The sequence below is a fragment of the Pholcus phalangioides genome, unplaced genomic scaffold (assembly GCF_987345545.1).
Source record: "Pholcus phalangioides strain wild (caught in Gottingen) unplaced genomic scaffold, Ppha-v1.0 ptg000010l_1, whole genome shotgun sequence".
NCBI lineage: Eukaryota > Metazoa > Arthropoda > Arachnida > Araneae > Pholcidae > Pholcus > Pholcus phalangioides.
The window spans coordinates 9,549,853-9,567,790 of NW_028301603.1; the positions used below are offsets into that span (position 1 = coordinate 9,549,853).

Sequence of the window (17,938 nt, forward strand, 5' to 3'; positions counted from 1 at the left end):
TCTGAAATGTTTAATAGAACTATAAACCGCAAGCAACTCGCGATCATAAGTACTATAGTTCTTTTCAGTTGTCGTTAACTTTCGAGAAAAAAATGAGAGTGGTTCGACGACACCATCGGAAGTTTGTTGTAAAACAGCTCCGAGAGCGAAATCTGATGCGTCGACTGTCAACGAAAGATGAGCATCATGTTTAGGATGAGCCAAAAGCGTGGCATTGGTAATAGCATGTTTACACGTTTCGAAAGCAGCAATAGTTTCCCCCGACCAGGCGATGAGAGATTTATCTTTCTTCTTCTTTCCTTTGCACAAATCGTGTAAGGGAGCCTGGTCAGATGCTGCGTTTTTTAAGAAACGGTGGTAAAAGTTGAGAATTGCTAGAAATCTTCGAAGTTCATCAACCGTTTTTGGTTGCGGATAATTACGAAGAATGTCGACTTTTTCTGGCAAAGGAGAAATGCCGTTGCTGTTAACCAAAAATCCTAAGAACTCTATCTCAGATTTCCCAAATATGCATTTATCAGGATTAAGAATTATACCAAAACTGTTTAAACGTTCAGAAACCAATTCTAGATCTTTAAGATGTTCTTCTTCTGTTGCTGATGCAACTAGTACGTCATCTAAATATGCATAACAGTTCAAGTCTCTTAAGACAATATCTATGAACCGTTGAAATGATTGTGCCGCATTAGACAATCCAAAACACATATATAAATACTCATAAAGTCCGAATGGGGTAATAATGGCAGTTTTTTCAACAGACTCGGGATCTAAAGGTATCTGATGATAAGCCTTAACCAAGTCCAATTTAGAAAAAATGTTTTTTCCCTGCAGACCATAACTGAAATCATGTACATGTGGTATAGGATATCTGTCTGGACACGTTATAGAATTAAGTTTTCTGTAATCCCCACATAAACGGTATTCTCCATTACGTTTAGGAACAATGTGTATCGGGCTTGCCCATGGACTTTTTGAAGGTCTCAGTATGCCCTGATCCATTAGCATTTGAACTTCACGCTTTGCAATAGCAAGTTTCTCTGGAGAAAGTCTGCGGGCTTTGGTAAAGACAGGAGAACCTTTAGTAGTAATGCAATGTGTAACGCAGTGTTTTTTAGAAGTAGCCCCAAGCATAGAAGGATTCGTTAGATTAGGAAATTTAGATAAAATTTTCAAGTAGGGCGAATCTCCACTAATGGTCTTTAAGCCTAATGTAGGGCAACTGGCATTGCTACATTTGATTGAAAGTGAAGTCAAACTGTCAATCAAACGAGACTTTTTTACGTCAACTAATAGACCATAATGTTCTAAGAAATCAGCACCTAATATCGGGCGATTAACATCGGCTATAACGAAGGACCATCTAAATAGTCTGCGTAACCCTAAATCCACTGATAAAGATTTGCAACCATACGTAGAAATTTTAGTATCATTAGCTGCGTATAGCGAAAAGTTTGTATTTGCTGCTTTATGTACCTGTGTATCTCGTGGGAAAACCGAAATGCTAGCGCCTGTGTCCACTAAAAAACCAGTACCGGATTTTCGATCATGAACAAAAAGGCGAACTAAACGCCGGCCATCACCTGCTGTCGCCAAAACAGATGAGCCAGTTAGTTTTCCGACCAATCACAGGGTTTAATGCATTTTGATGCTTTTCGACCGAATTTGAAATGGTACCAACAATAAGGTTTACGTTTGGGTGTACCATCACCACTAGACCTCTCTCTAGACCGAGAATTTGAACGAACTCTTCCCTTTTTGTCAAAATTTTTCTCTCTATAGCGGGATAAGCGGTCAACAGCAACGGTCAAAGTCGAAATTTGACTTTGAAGTGATTGCAAGCTGATGGTTTCATTACGGCTGACCTCAGAAATAGTCGTTGTGTGCCCAGTGACTTCGGTAATTTTATCTGCCATTTCTGCTAAATCCGGCAATGTATCCTTACTAACAGAAAGTATCTGCTGTGTATGGATAGGCAAACGTTGTAACCAAAGGGTTTTAAGCACTTCATCTGAAATTTTCTTGCCAGCTAATGTATGCATCTCATGCAACAACTGAGAAGGTCGCTTATCCCCAATAGTGAGCTCTTGGAGTAGAACTCGTAAGCGGGAAGTTTCCGACAGTGAAAACTGTTGACAAATGCGTGTTTTTAACTGGTTGTAAGAATCGTCTGTAACAGGAGCTCTGATCAAATCGCTAACATATGATAACACTTCAACATCGAGAGCTGTCACAACACAGTGAAATTGCGTTTTAGGATCAGTAATTCCGGCAATTTTAAAGTTCGATTCAATCTGAAGAAACCAAAGATCGACATCGGATTTCCAAATCGAAGGCGCGCGAAAAGAAACACGCGAAAGTTCTAATTCAGAAGACATACCTGTTTCTTCGGTAGCGTTCGGCATATCCAAAAAAAGTTCAGCACAATCCAGGAAGAGAACTGAGGAGATGCCCCCTCAATCAGTCAGCAAACGCACCACACACAGGGAAAAAAAAATGCAGCAAGTCGCATATTACGAAGCGAGAAAGAGTAGTTTCATCTGCGCGTTCGTGGCTGTCAAACATCTGCTTTACGCGGGTCACCAGTACTATGGTGATGCTAGTGCTGGTGGATGTGTCTGGTTGTTATTTCGGAAACATACAGTCATGACTCCTTTCTTTTTTTATGTTAATTTTATTTTACTATTATTTATTTGATTCCTCATCAAAAGCACCGAAACCCAGGAGCGGAGGATATTTGAGCCCTCCCAACCCCAATAAGGGGGCCCCCATTTTGTAAGGGGGCTGAGCCCAGGGCCGCAACTAGGGAGGTGCAGGCGGGTCTGGTGCCCCGGGCGCTGTACTAGAGGGGGCGCAAATTTCACTCTTTAATCTCTCCTTCAACATTATGAGGGGGCGCCAAAATGCATGCTTGCCCCGGCTGACCAAGCATCTAGTTGCGAGCCTGGCTGAGCCAACACTTACTAGAGAATTTTCAGTGAGTGTTGTTTTCTAGTGGGTGTTGGCTGAGCCTCTCCCCAATATTTTTTAGAAAAACAATGCAGTGCGTCCTCTGTTTCCTGCGTATGCGCTTCAGCCCCGTATATACGGGACGGCCAGCAACTTTCAGCGATCTCTCCCCACCCAATGTTAATTTCTTCATGTCGGCGCCTCTGTTGTGAAGGCTCGAAAAATGTTACAGGCCTTCGATCTTGTTAATAAGCTTAATCGTTGTTCACTTTACCTCCTCCCACTTTTTTATTTTTTTCTGTTGTCTTATGTGCCCATCTCCAAGGTCGCACTCAACAAAAGAAGAAGAAATGCTGTTCCGACAGTACAAGCAAGAGAAAGGATTCCCCTCAAGTTATCTCCAGAGGTACAGCACTCTGGGAGGATGCAATTTAGGATGGATGTATGGTTGTTATTTCGGAAACATACAGTCATGACTCCTTTCTTTTTTTAGTTATTTAATAGAAGAGAGAGAGACTTTTAGGACATGTTCGGTCGACAGTTGGAGCCAGACTGAACTCCAATACAAGAACACACTAGATAATGCCTAGCTAGTAAGTGGCATAAAAAATATAACAAAAATATAAAAATTGTAAAAGACAAGTAGCGCCACACCACCAACCTTTGTTGGGAATTTTCAATAAAAATAAGCCCACGAAAGAGATTTTATCTCCACGAATGCTAAGGTGGAGTTTGCTTCTAAATGCATATGATTTTTTGTTAATTCATAAGCCGGGAAAGAAAATTGGTAATGCGGATGCCCTAAGCAGATTATCGAATGCAAAAACTCCCGAATCCATGGTCACTTCTCCATTAGAAGTGCTATTCATAGAAGAATTAGAAAATCCACCACTTCATGCTGTGGATATCTCAAAAATGACTATTAGAGGTCCAATACTTTCTAGAGTGTTGAACTGGGTACTAAAAGGCTGGCCTGTTGAGATGAAAAATTCACAGTTTCGAACTTATTTCATAAAAAGGAATGAACTATCAGCGCATAAAATTGCTTATTATGGGGAAATAGAGTAATTATTCTAGTGCCAGGTCGATCTCGAGTTTTAAGTGAATTGCATGTCGCGCATCCAGGCGTTGAAAGCATGAAAGCTCTTGCAAGATCGTTCGTATGGTGGCCAGGCATGGATGCTAATATTGAAAACTACGTAAGAAGATGTACGAACTGTCAACGTACAAGGCATGCACCTCCCAAAGTTCCAATCCATCCGTGGGAAATAACGACAAAGCCTTGGTCTCGAGTTCACATAGATTTCGCTGGACCATTTCAAGGACAAAACTTCTTGATTCTGATTGACTCTTACTCCAAGTGGACTGAAGTACGACGAATGACATCAACTACTGCCACCGAAACCATCGATGTGCTGCGCGAGATTTTCGCTACTCATGGTTTGCCGGATATTGTAGTTTCCGATAATGGACCTCAGTTCACATATAACGATTTTCGCCGTTTCCTAGAAAGTAATGGTATTCGTCAAGCACTGATTGCTCCTTACAGACCATGTGCAAATGGTCAAGCAGAGAGAACTGTCCAGTTGATGAAGGACTCTCTAAAACGCATCGTTTCAGGTTCCTGGAGAAAGCGTCTTTCCAATTTCCTACTTCATCAACACATCACGCCATCTTCAGTAACAGGGGTCAGTCCAGCTGAGCTGCTGATGGGAAGGAGGCTGACTACTGTCTTGGACCGTCTTCATCCAGACTTAGTGGGTGATAGAAGGTGGAAACAGGAGCAAGATGCAGCTATAGAGCAAAAGCAACGAAAAGTGAGACGATTCGATGCCAAAGATACTGTCTACATCAGAAATTATAGCCAGGGTGCATCCTGGATTCCGGCTACTGTTGTGAAACCAACCGGACCAGTGTCATACAAAGCCATCACCAATACCGGAGATGTTGTCCGAAGTCACGCTGACCAAATGATGAACCGTTATCCTACAGATCCTACAAGTTCAGAGATTTCCGGATCGAGTCCAGTTCCTGCAGATGTGTCAGCAGAGACTAGTGCAGAACCTTCAAATTCAACGTTTGCAAACGAGCAGATACTAAACGATAACGGAACTGTGGCAACAAAGACTCCGAGACCAAAACGAACAATCATTCGCCCAAAACGACTGGGAATCGACGACTTTCCTAACTAAGAAGGGAGGGGTGCTGTGATCTATTTCGTTAATATAGATGGCAGCGTCTAATAGACCTTATTCTGTGCTTTGTTTATAATGTCCAAGTGATTTAAGATTGCTGTCTGTTCTGCTTCTGTGTCTCACGCTCTCTCGAGCATTCGCAATCATGTAGCTAACGCGTTAACATCTATTTCTATTCGTGCTTCATCCTTTATCATGTGCATGTGTATTAAATGCAATAAGTCAAAGAGTTCACTTCGTCTTCTATCGTCTTCCACTCGGACAAATGTTCCTGTGAATTTAATATTAGTTGTCTGTGCTTATATCAAAATTGTGCAGATGTAAACTTGTATGTCATTACGGGGGCGTAGCCAGAAATTTCTTTCGGGGGGGGGGACCAAATTAATAGAACAATAGATTTGGCCATCTTTTTCCCTTTTTTTGGTCATTTTCTCACATTTCGGGGGGGGGGGGGGGCCTTGCACATGCTCTGGACCATACACAGGCAAACATTGTGAAATAGGTGAGACCAAATTTTTTTTCTTGTGAAGTGGCTGTTATTGCTCCTTGAAAGTAAATTATACCTGTCATTTAAGATTTCCCTTTTTGCCAAAGATATTTACCTTATTTTTTGAAGCATGGGTCCTAATGATGTCATTGAAACACTTTTTGTGCGATTTTTACTTTTTATTTAACCCAGAGACTCACCCATGTGACAAAAAACCTTGTAAGCATGATGGAGAATGTGTAAAAGGAAATGGCCAAGAATACACTTGCACATGCTCTGGACCATACACAGGCAAACATTGTGAAATAGGTGAGACCAAATTTTTTTTCTTATGAAGTGGCTGTTATTGCTCCTTGAAAGTAAATTATACCTGTCGTTTAAGATTTCCCTTTTTGCCAAAGAAATTTACCTTATTTTTCGAAGCATGGGTCCTAATGATGTTATTGAAACACTTTTTGTGCGATTTTTACTTTTTATTTAACCCAGAGACTCACCCATGTGACAAAAAACCTTGTAAGCATGATGGAGAATGTGTAAAAGGAAATGGCCAAGAATACACTTGCACATGCTCTGGACCATACACAGGCAAACATTGTGAAATAGGTGAGACCAAATTTTTTTTCTTATGAAGTGGCTGTTATTGCTCCTTGAAAGTAAATTATACCTGTAGTTTAAGATTTCCCTTTTTGCCAAAGAAATTTACCTTATTTTTCGAAGCATGGGTCCTAATGATGTTATTGAAACACTTTTTGTGCGATTTTTACTTTTTATTTAACCCAGAGACTCACCCATGTGACAAAAAACCTTGTAAGCATGATGGAGAATGTGTAAAAGGAAATGGCCAAGAATACACTTGCACATGCTCTGGACCATACACAGGCAAACATTGTGAAATAGGTGAGACCAAATTTTTTTTCTTATGAAGTGGCTGTTATTGCTCCTTGAAAGTAAATTATACCTGTCGTTTAAGATTTCCCTTTTTGCCAAAGAAATTTACCTTATTTTTCGAAGCATGGGTCCTAATGATGTTATTGAAACACTTTTTGTGCGATTTTTACTTTTTATTTAACCCAGAGACTCACCCATGTGACAAAAAACCTTGTAAGCATGATGGAGAATGTGTAAAAGGAAATGGCCAAGAATACACTTGCACATGCTCTGGACCATACACAGGCAAACATTGTGAAATAGGTGAGACCAAATTTTTTTTCTTATGAAGTGGCTGTTATTGCTCCTTGAAAGTAAATTATACCTGTAGTTTAAGATTTCCCTTTTTGCCAAAGAAATTTACCTTATTTTTCGAAGCATGGGTCCTAATGATGTTATTGAAACACTTTTTGTGCGATTTTTACTTTTTATTTAACCCAGAGACTCACCCATGTGACAAAAAACCTTGTAAGCATGATGGAGAATGTGTAAAAGGAAATGGCCAAGAATACACTTGCACATGCTCTGGACCATACACAGGCAAACATTGTGAAATAGGTGAGACCAAATTTTTTTTCTTATGAAGTGGCTGTTATTGCTCCTTGAAAGTAAATTATACCTGTCGTTTAAGATTTCCCTTTTTGCCAAAGAAATTTACCTTATTTTTCGAAGCATGGGTCCTAATGATGTTATTGAAACACTTTTTGTGCGATTTTTACTTTTTATTTAACCCAGAGACTCACCCATGTGACAAAAAACCTTGTAAGCATGATGGAGAATGTGTAAAAGGAAATGGCCAAGAATACACTTGCACATGCTCTGGACCATACACAGGCAAACATTGTGAAATAGGTGAGACCAAATTTTTTTTCTTGTGAAGTGGCTGTTATTGCTCCTTGAAAGTAAATTATACCTGTCGTTTAAGATTTCCCTTTTTGCCAAAGAAATTTACCTTATTTTTCGAAGCATGGGTCCTAATGATGTCATTGAAACACTTTTTGTGCGATTTTTACTTTTTATTTAACCCAGAGACTCACCCATGTGACAAAAAACCTTGTAAGCATGATGGAGAATGTGTAAAAGGAAATGGCCAAGAATACACTTGCACATGCTCTGGACCATACACAGGCAAACATTGTGAAATAGGTGAGACCAAATTTTTTTTCTTATGAAGTGGCTGTTATTGCTCCTTGAAAGTAAATTATACCTGTCGTTTAAGATTTCCCTTTTTGCCAAAGAAATTTACCTTATTTTTCGAAGCATGGGTCCTAATGATGTTATTGAAACACTTTTTGTGCGATTTTTACTTTTTATTTAACCCAGAGACTCACCCATGTGACAAAAAACCTTGTAAGCATGATGGAGAATGTGTAAAAGGAAATGGCCAAGAATACACTTGCACATGCTCTGGACCATACACAGGCAAACATTGTGAAATAGGTGAGACCAAATTTTTTTTCTTATGAAGTGGCTGTTATTGCTCCTTGAAAGTAAATTATACCTGTCGTTTAAGATTTCCCTTTTTGCCAAAGAAATTTACCTTATTTTTCGAAGCATGGGTCCTAATGATGTCATTGAAACACTTTTTGTGCGATTTTTACTTTTTATTTAACCCAGAGACTCACCCATGTGACAAAAAACCTTGTAAGCATGATGGAGAATGTGTAAAAGGAAATGGCCAAGAATACACTTGCACATGCTCTGGACCATACACAGGCAAACATTGTGAAATAGGTGAGACCAAATTTTTTTTCTTATGAAGTGGCTGTTATTGCTCCTTGAAAGTAAATTATACCTGTCGTTTAAGATTTCCCTTTTTGCCAAAGAAATTTACCTTATTTTTCGAAGCATGGGTCCTAATGATGTTATTGAAACACTTTTTGTGCGATTTTTACTTTTTATTTAACCCAGAGACTCACCCATGTGACAAAAAACCTTGTAAGCATGATGGAGAATGTGTAAAAGGAAATGGCCAAGAATACACTTGCACATGCTCTGGACCATACACAGGCAAACATTGTGAAATAGGTGAGACCAAATTTTTTTTCTTATGAAGTGGCTGTTATTGCTCCTTGAAAGTAAATTATACCTGTCGTTTAAGATTTCCCTTTTTGCCAAAGAAATTTACCTTATTTTTCGAAGCATGGGTCCTAATGATGTCATTGAAACACTTTTTGTGCGATTTTTACTTTTTATTTAACCCAGAGACTCACCCATGTGACAAAAAACCTTGTAAGCATGATGGAGAATGTGTAAAAGGAAATGGCCAAGAATACACTTGCACATGCTCTGGACCATACACAGGCAAACATTGTGAAATAGGTGAGACCAAATTTTTTTTCTTATGAAGTGGCTGTTATTGCTCCTTGAAAGTAAATTATACCTGTCGTTTAAGATTTCCCTTTTTGCCAAAGAAATTTACCTTATTTTTCGAAGCATGGGTCCTAATGATGCCATTGAAACACTTTTTGTGCGATTTTTACTTTTTATTTAACCCAGAGACTCACCCATGTGACAAAAAACCTTGTAAGCATGATGGAGAATGTGTAAAAGGAAATGGCCAAGAATACACTTGCACATGCTCTGGACCATACACAGGCAAACATTGTGAAATAGGTGAGACCAAATTTTTTTTCTTATGAAGTGGCTGTTATTGCTCCTTGAAAGTAAATTATACCTGTCGTTTAAGATTTCCCTTTTTGCCAAAGAAATTTACCTTATTTTTCGAAGCATGGGTCCTAATGATGTTATTGAAACACTTTTTGTGCGATTTTTACTTTTTATTTAACCCAGAGACTCACCCATGTGACAAAAAACCTTGTAAGCATGATGGAGAATGTGTAAAAGGAAATGGCCAAGAATACACTTGCACATGCTCTGGACCATACACAGGCAAACATTGTGAAATAGGTGAGACCAAATTTTTTTTCTTATGAAGTGGCTGTTATTGCTCCTTGAAAGTAAATTATACCTGTCGTTTAAGATTTCCCTTTTTGCCAAAGAAATTTACCTTATTTTTCGAAGCATGGGTCCTAATGATGTTATTGAAACACTTTTTGTGCGATTTTTACTTTTTATTTAACCCAGAGACTCACCCATGTGACAAAAAACCTTGTAAGCATGATGGAGAATGTGTAAAAGGAAATGGCCAAGAATACACTTGCACATGCTCTGGACCATACACAGGCAAACATTGTGAAATAGGTGAGACCAAATTTTTTTTCTTATGAAGTGGCTGTTATTGCTCCTTGAAAGTAAATTATACCTGTCGTTTAAGATTTCCCTTTTTGCCAAAGAAATTTACCTTATTTTTCGAAGCATGGGTCCTAATGATGTCATTGAAACACTTTTTGTGCGATTTTTACTTTTTATTTAACCCAGAGACTCACCCATGTGACAAAAAACCTTGTAAGCATGATGGAGAATGTGTAAAAGGAAATGGCCAAGAATACACTTGCACATGCTCTGGACCATACACAGGCAAACATTGTGAAATAGGTGAGACCAAATTTTTTTTTCTTATGAAGTGGCTGTTATTGCTCCTTGAAAGTAAATTATACCTGTCGTTTAAGATTTCCCTTTTTGCCAAAGAAATTTACCTTATTTTTCGAAGCATGGGTCCTAATGATGTCATTGAAACACTTTTTGTGCGATTTTTACTTTTTATTTAACCCAGAGACTCACCCATGTGACGAAAAACCTTGTAAGCATGATGGAGAATGTGTAAAAGGAAATGGCCAAGAATACACTTGCACATGCTCTGGACCATACACAGGCAAACATTGTGAAATAGGTGAGACCATTAAATTATATCTATCATTCGAGAGATTTAATTTTTTTTGCCAGAGAAGTTCACCTTATCTTTTGGAGCTTGGATCCTGATGGGGGTATTGAAACAATGTTGGGATTTATACTTTTTGTTTAACGCATAGTCCTATCCATCCGACCACAGCCAACAATGAATTCCTACTCTGTGAATTTCTGAAATGCTGTTAATTTATTCTCTAATTCCTTCTATGTCCTCATTATTGAATCCATCCCCCGCTTTGCTAATGAAATGACTGTGTCTTTCATAATGTGTTTAGTTGGCTCCATAGAAATGGATGTTTCCTCAAGCCCACGATGTGGAAAAGAGTTTTTCAAACACGATTTGATTGTTATAATCTTTATAGTTTCATGGCTGTAGCAATGGCACTATCAGCATTTGTGAAATTCATCCATGATGTTTCCTGCATTTACATCTTCTTTGATAGCCTGCACAATCATTATTGAGTAATGTGTATAGTGATTCACATATGTTTGCATAAACCCCTGTTCAAGTAGCTGATTGCTAGATGTTAAGTAAATTGGTACATAGAGGACTTCAAGGGCATTATCCAGTATCCTTTGGATAGCCGCTATGGTGGTCGAGTGGTCACAGTGACGGACTCGCATCGCAACGTCTTGGGTTCGAACCCCACCGTTGTCGCAGTGGTGGGCGGCTGAAGTTGCTTTTCTGTGGTTCCTAACTTCGTCGTGCGAATGCAAACCGATCTCCCCATTAAAAAGTCTCGCCGCAGAGAGCAGCAGGCCTACAATAATAAAATCTTCAAACGTTACACTTCACTCTTAGTTCGAAATATATGTGGTAGATGGCAGCGCTATAACAAGCATTACACAGAAACAAGCTTCACAATAGGTTCACGACACGGATTTGCACATCCCAACATGTACCAATTCGTTAGAAATTCCGCAGAGGAATATGGACGAGGTACATGTGTGGTTTAGTAGTAGTAGTATGTTTTGGATAGCATGTGACTTCTTGAATGAACACTGTTTATACTGATCCAGGAAAAGTGTTTTTGTTGTTCAAGCTTTTTTATTTCTTTTGCAAAATACTAGATGTTGCTTAGGCCTATTAGATTGTTACTATTACTGCAGATTGAAAAATCACTGTTGTGGTATATAAGTTAAGGTCTGGACACACACATATCCACAACGTGCCTGACACGTGTGTTGGCCGAGTGTAGATCATCACTCGGTAAAAGACTTGCGCAATATTAAGCAATGCATCCATTCCGTCACCGCAGTGAGTCCGTACTGCCAGCGATTAGTTTAGTTTATATTTTTACGGTGACGATGCGGTCTGGGACAGAGAGAGCATTTACAGGATGGGCAAAAAGTACTTAGAAACTTTAAAAATTCATAAAAACCGGAAAAATAACCGAAATAAGAAACGGTTTTCGGGGTTATCATCGCTAGGTCATTGGAATTTTTTAAGACAGCAAAAAAATAAATAAAAAACAGCCGATAGGTTGCGCTGAAGTACACAAGTCAAAGAAAAGTGTATGGATCCGGTCCATCCAATCTGCCGGAACTGAAAGATGCGCTCCGCCAAGAGGACAAGTGGCCAGAGCCAAGAGGCCAGAGTATGGAGATGTGTGAATGGCTACACTGCTTAATATTGCTCAATTCTTTTACCGAGTGATGATCTACACTCGACCAACACATATGTCATGTATACATCCGGACCTGCTACACTCGGCCGTTGCTGGATTTGTGACTCGCATACAATTTGTTATGCCTTGTGCTGGTGATCCATGTGTGTGGAACACATACCGCTGTAATAAACAATTTGGAGGTATTCTGTTCGTTATTTGCGTATCTTTTCTCTGACTTGTTTACGTCAGCGCCACCTATCGGCTGTTTTTTGAGTTTTTGCCCTGTCTTATGAAAATTCCCGTGACCTAGCGATGCTAACCCTGCAAGCCGTTTTTTATTTAGGTTATTTTTCCGGCTTTTATGAATTTTTGAAGTTTTTACGGACTTTTTGCCCACCCTGTATATAGCCTATCTATTTTTTTGTTATAAAAGCTCATTTATTTTATTTCGCTTCTCAATTTTCATCAATTGCGGAATTATTACTTTCAATAATTCTGAGTTTTCAATGGTTCTGGAAACAGTTCTTCTGTTAATTCTAAATTTCAATCAATTCCAAAATTATTTCTTTTATTATATCAAATGTTGTTGCATTTTCGTTGACATTTTAAAGCAATGCTAATTGACATTATTCTGTATGGAGGGGAAGAGCAGTCAACAGTCAAATCGGCCAATTATTGATGTCACAGAGCTGAGGTGTCTCTACAACTATCACCGTTTGTCTGTATGTGTCATGAAATATCTTCATGCTACAGTCTGATAAAAGTACGGTGGAACCTCATTTTTATATGACTTTCAATTTTATACGACGTTTGGCTTCAATCGCAATTGGTTCCCATACACTATTATGTTAAAATAATTCATTCATTCGACGCAAAACCTCAATTATTTAACGTTTTAACTTGGACTGGAACTCTGCATTTTTTTAAAAAAAACGTCATTTATCTCTATCAAATGCACGCAATTTTTGTATGCAGTGAAAACGCATTGCTGCAACAGTTCTTCTTGCATATTATTACTGCAAAAGCCATAAATGTTTGGGTGATTGCTGATGTATACGAAAATCGCCAGTGAGCTGGCGGATGGCCATTTAGAGTAGACACTTTAGTGATTTGATTTGACACTTCACTCCCTAATTTGTTTATTGCTTATTTTTGGGAATACGTAGACACAGCGAGCCTATAAAGAAGCAGGTTTCAATTGTTTTGATGGTCATATGTTGTTTCAATGTACCCCAAATGTTTTCAGCATCATTGGGGCTTTCAGCATCAGCATCATTGACTTTCTCATCCCCAGAGGATAAGAAAGTTCATTGTAAGTTCATTTGGAGAGTACTGGTCTGCTGTGATGAGAGACATATATATACACAGAAAGTTCTTTTGATAATTTCCTACAGAATTTTCTTCTTTTGGGGTACTTTGTTTGTTGGCAGTGTCAAACCACCGTTTGTAATATGGAGAAAACAAAAGGCGCTTTCTCTAAAAAAAAAACTGGAAATTTCGTAAGTATTCGACAAGAATTTTAAATTAATGACGAAAGTTTATTTTGCAAAACAGTTAAATATCCCTGTGTCAACTTAAAAAACGATTATAAAGCAGAGAAAAACAAAACCAAACACCAAACTGCTGGTTACAAATCATCTACTACCAAAAAAAAAAATCGAGAATCCAAGGTGGGCAATTTTCCCAACTTCGAGAAGATTTTGTTGCAATTCTTTACCCAATGCAGTGTTCCTTCCAATGATAATAAAAATTTTGCTAAATTTTATTAAGTGATCTGAAATGCAATTTAATTTCCCCCCCCCCCTTAAGTATGATTGAAAGGATATTTTTTTTAAATAACAAAATTGGAAATGTGCAATCAAACACATTGAATTTTAAAATATTTTGTACGTCTGAGAGGAGGGAAGTTATTTTTTTTAAAAAGTCTCAGTTATTCGAATACTCGTTTATATGAAGTTTTGACTCCGCTTCTTGAACGTTGTATAAACGAGGTTCCATTTTAATGCATTTACATGCTCAAATAGTCAGTGTTTACCGTGTATATTTGGGCTCCACTAAATTTTAAAATGTACATGATTGCTATTTCTATTGTTATTTTCTTGTGTGCGAATTTTTCCGTTGATTATCCTCCCCGTACCCTCACAATTATATACTTATTTGAATTTCTGTAGAATGCAAATGTGGAAAACAAAGCGACGGTTGTTTTTTTGACAAAAATGGAGCGAAAATATGCAAATGTAAGCCAAACTTTGTTCAGAAGAATCAGACGTGTCAAGGTATGTGGTAGCTCAAATTTTTCCTTTTTTTTTCCTGGAGAAAATAAAATTATTTTTACTTATGCATGTTCAAAATATATTTTTTAAATGTTTGTTTTTCTGGCACATACACTAGGGTGACCATACGACCCGTATTTCCTGGGACAGTTCCGGTTTTTTTTTTCGGCCGTTCTGACATTTTTGAAAAAATGTCCCGGTTTTTCACGTATTTTCAACGCAGCCAATTGTTGATTTATTCTTCAAATCAACAATTAAAATTACCTTTCTAACTCAAAAATTGCATTTATTACGATAATTACGACTACAAACAAGAATATTCATCTCACACACACACAAACACACATTTGTTTTTTCTTTTCTTTTTAATTCACTGCAATTTGATTTGGCGCTTGTTTTCCGCGATTGGCGGCTTATCTTATTTTAGCGTGAGTTGGCGACTTTGCTTACATTTGGCATCCTTTTTGACGATAATTGGCAATGTCCCGTATTTTTCTCAAGGAAATATGGTCAGCCTAACACATACGCAATTGTTGATGACTTGTCCATAAATCAGGGCTCCCACTTTGTGGTAGGTGTACTACTTTTTGGCTAAAATGCCCTACTTTTGTCATACTCTTCTTACTTTTTTTACAAAAAATCCTATTAACAAAATTCGTGTAATTCATTTTAATTGAGAAGGGAATCATCTATATCAAGTTTCTCAACCTTTCTGAACCCAAGGACCAGTAAAATGTCTGAAACAATTCGACAGACCACTTGCGTCCCGTATTACGGGACATTTCTGTATTTTTAGTGGTTCTGAATTTATTTATTACATTTGTCCCGTTTTTTCAATGATGTCTATTTAAATTTTTAATGTTCCCTAAAATCGTTAATAAACAGCGTTTTTATACGTTATGATAATTTTGGGTATACATACAAGTATATTCATCTAACATTTTCAAATTAAAGTTTTTTCTCAATTTTTTAGTAATTTTAACTACAACTACAGGATTATTTTGACCTATGGCAACGTTTTTAAGTAAAATTGGCGACGTCCGGTATTTTACAGTAATCGGGTCATTTGAATGTTTTTTTTCCGTCAAATTTTTTATTTACTGTGATTTGTAGCAACCTTTTATCTCTCCACCCTTTACCCCTTTTTTGCAGTAAATTTGTCGTAAATTGCGTTTTTGAGCTGCAAATTAGTTATATCCTGTATTTAGGATCCCAATTTCCCGCATTTTCCTTGATGAGGCATAATGAACCTAAGTATGAAGGTGCAATCTTTATTTGTGAATCCATATGGATATGTTACTATAATATCAATTACAACAATTGATCAATTTTCCATCCAGTTAGAATTGAGTTATCAAGTCTGCCTGCGGACCACCTACGCCATCGTCGTGGACCGCCTTTGGTCCGCGGACCATAGGTTGAGAAATGCTGATCTATATATTGCCAAATATTACAAATTGAATTTTGAGTTCCTGCCAGTTTTATTAAATGACTAACTTTATCATTATTGCATGCTAAACAAAGTATGATGTTGTACAATATTTCAACTTTCATCATAAACTTCTTGTCTATCATGTGTTTTTGATGCAGACTTTGAAACACTTAATTTGCATATTTTTTTTAGAATGCAATTGTGGAACAGGAAGCGAAAATTGTACTTTTGATTCGAAAGGAAATAAGAAATGTTTCTGCAAACATAACTTTGCTCAGAAAGGGGTTATGTGCCAAGGTATGCATTTCTTATTATTCTATATATATTTTATCAATATAAAAAAAACAAAACAAAGCGTTTTACTTTTTTTTAAATTTTCTATAAATATTGTATAGTTCGAATTCATTATAGTGACCATTCCATTATAACAAACAGTGCAGTCAGACCAACTTATAACGAAGTAAAAAGAAAAAAAAACAGCGAAACTCTCCGTTATACGTGAACTTCGTTATATCCGTACCGACTTGTGAAAAATGATGTGTTTAAACAAAATAAAACATTTTACATGCACGATACACATTTTTCAGTATAATCTAAGTATTCTTAAAATAAGTACATTAAAATAATATATAAATCTTATTATCTATCTATCTTCTATATATATAAAATTGATTTTCTGTGTGTGTGTGTGTGTGTATGTTCTCTATACAAATCTACAATTTTAGATCGATCGTCGCCAAATTTTGCATATATACCAAATGGGACCCGACTTGAACGATAGGCTACTTTAAAATTTCGTCAGACCAGGGCAAATGCCCCAAATGGGCAAAAAACTGTCCGGCAACAATGGTTTTTGGGCCTCAACAATCACTTTCCGAACGTTTACTTTGGTTACAGTGGTTCCCTAGAAATGCGTTTCAGACGTGTATATGCCTTTACAACGGTTTGTCACTTCTTTAATCCTGTTAGTATATGTATGATAGTTTATGCCTTTATAATGGTTTGCCACATTTTCAATATACTCTCAGTAATGAGGCTTTTTGAATAGACGTCATAATCATCATCAGCATCGCTTTGAGAGTCAGGAAAAGGGTGATCCTCATAGAAATCAGTGCTAAAATTGTCGATTTTACTGTAGAAATGCGGAAATTAGTGGAATTTTTCGCCCCATCAATAATTCAAAAAATTGTATTGAATTCTCGATTTTTGAAATATTCAGTTCGCTTAGAGATATACGAAGCCCAGGATATTAAATATGAAGTAATTAGCCAAACCTATAGTTGGATATTCGAGCAATATCATTGATTTCATTTATATCTTCTCAAGTATGAAAATTAATGTCTCCTTATTGTCTCTTTTGATATTTATTTGCATAAATTCATGTGGGTTAGGATATTTTAAAATTAGTTATGAGCCCGTGAAAAGTGCATCGAAAAAATTCCACAGCTTTAACTAAGGATTTTTGGAAGCTTAAATAGGCAGATGGATAACTTAATAAAGATGGATAACTTTTAAAAAGAAAAATATATATTCATTTCTACGTTTCTGTGTAAATCTATATTTGTTTATTTCGCGCAGGTCGCCATATTGGTTAACTTGGACACGGTTTATATGTCCCTCAAGAAAAAGAGAGGGAGATATCACGTGATCCAAAAAAGCCTCATTGAAGAAAACCCGGGCAGCGCCGGGTATTATAGCTAGTATAATATATAAATATCTTAATACAGATTAAAAACTTAATTAAAAGCTCACACACAATTGAATACATCACGAAAAATAAGTTTTAATGAATGCTTTTTTTTTTTCTTGATATTTTTGCGGACTTCGAATTGCGTTTAAACCATTTTTGCCAAATAAGCATGATTGTACAGTATTAAGAACACAGACACAGTAAAATTTTTCGTCTCATTCTTACGTACAATTGGAAGAGAGAGAGTTATAAACTTCAAGTAATAATGAATTTTTTTTGATACCTCACTTTCTTTTCCATTTTTGGCTTCCAACTAACTGTTTAGCTACAATTTTTTTAAGCAATGAGTAACGTTTTGCACTTGCACATTCTTAAAATTAATTTGCACACTATAAACGCATCACAACTAACGTCCGAATCTAGCTTGAGAATGGCAAATGTGCGCTAAAGGATTTTTAGAGTTTAGATTCTTTGGAATAAATCTGTGGTGTTTGGTCAGAACATGATATCTCCAAAAAAAATTGCTTTTTGATCTGAAAGTAAGCCTTGCCAATTATCACTAATTAGA

At 37.2% G+C, this 17,938-nt stretch overlaps 1 protein-coding gene across 2 annotated transcripts in view; it reads left to right on the forward strand.

Moving 5' to 3' along the window:
• The window catches only part of LOC149080860 (uncharacterized), a 131,206-nt gene that overhangs the window by 33,369 nt on the left and 79,899 nt on the right, over positions 1-17,938 (forward strand). For both annotated transcript variants that reach the window (XM_089237537.1, XM_089237538.1), the window contains exons 2-19: positions 5,821-5,937; positions 6,115-6,231; positions 6,409-6,525; positions 6,703-6,819; positions 6,997-7,113; positions 7,291-7,407; positions 7,585-7,701; positions 7,879-7,995; positions 8,173-8,289; positions 8,467-8,583; positions 8,761-8,877; positions 9,055-9,171; positions 9,349-9,465; positions 9,643-9,759; positions 9,937-10,053; positions 10,232-10,348; positions 14,147-14,251; positions 15,873-15,977. In XM_089237537.1, coding sequence (XP_089093663.1) covers positions 5,821-5,937; positions 6,115-6,231; positions 6,409-6,525; positions 6,703-6,819; positions 6,997-7,113; positions 7,291-7,407; positions 7,585-7,701; positions 7,879-7,995; positions 8,173-8,289; positions 8,467-8,583; positions 8,761-8,877; positions 9,055-9,171; positions 9,349-9,465; positions 9,643-9,759; positions 9,937-10,053; positions 10,232-10,348; positions 14,147-14,251; positions 15,873-15,977 — 2,082 coding nt within the window. The remainder of the gene's footprint in view (positions 1-5,820; positions 5,938-6,114; positions 6,232-6,408; positions 6,526-6,702; positions 6,820-6,996; positions 7,114-7,290; positions 7,408-7,584; positions 7,702-7,878; positions 7,996-8,172; positions 8,290-8,466; positions 8,584-8,760; positions 8,878-9,054; positions 9,172-9,348; positions 9,466-9,642; positions 9,760-9,936; positions 10,054-10,231; positions 10,349-14,146; positions 14,252-15,872; positions 15,978-17,938) is intronic.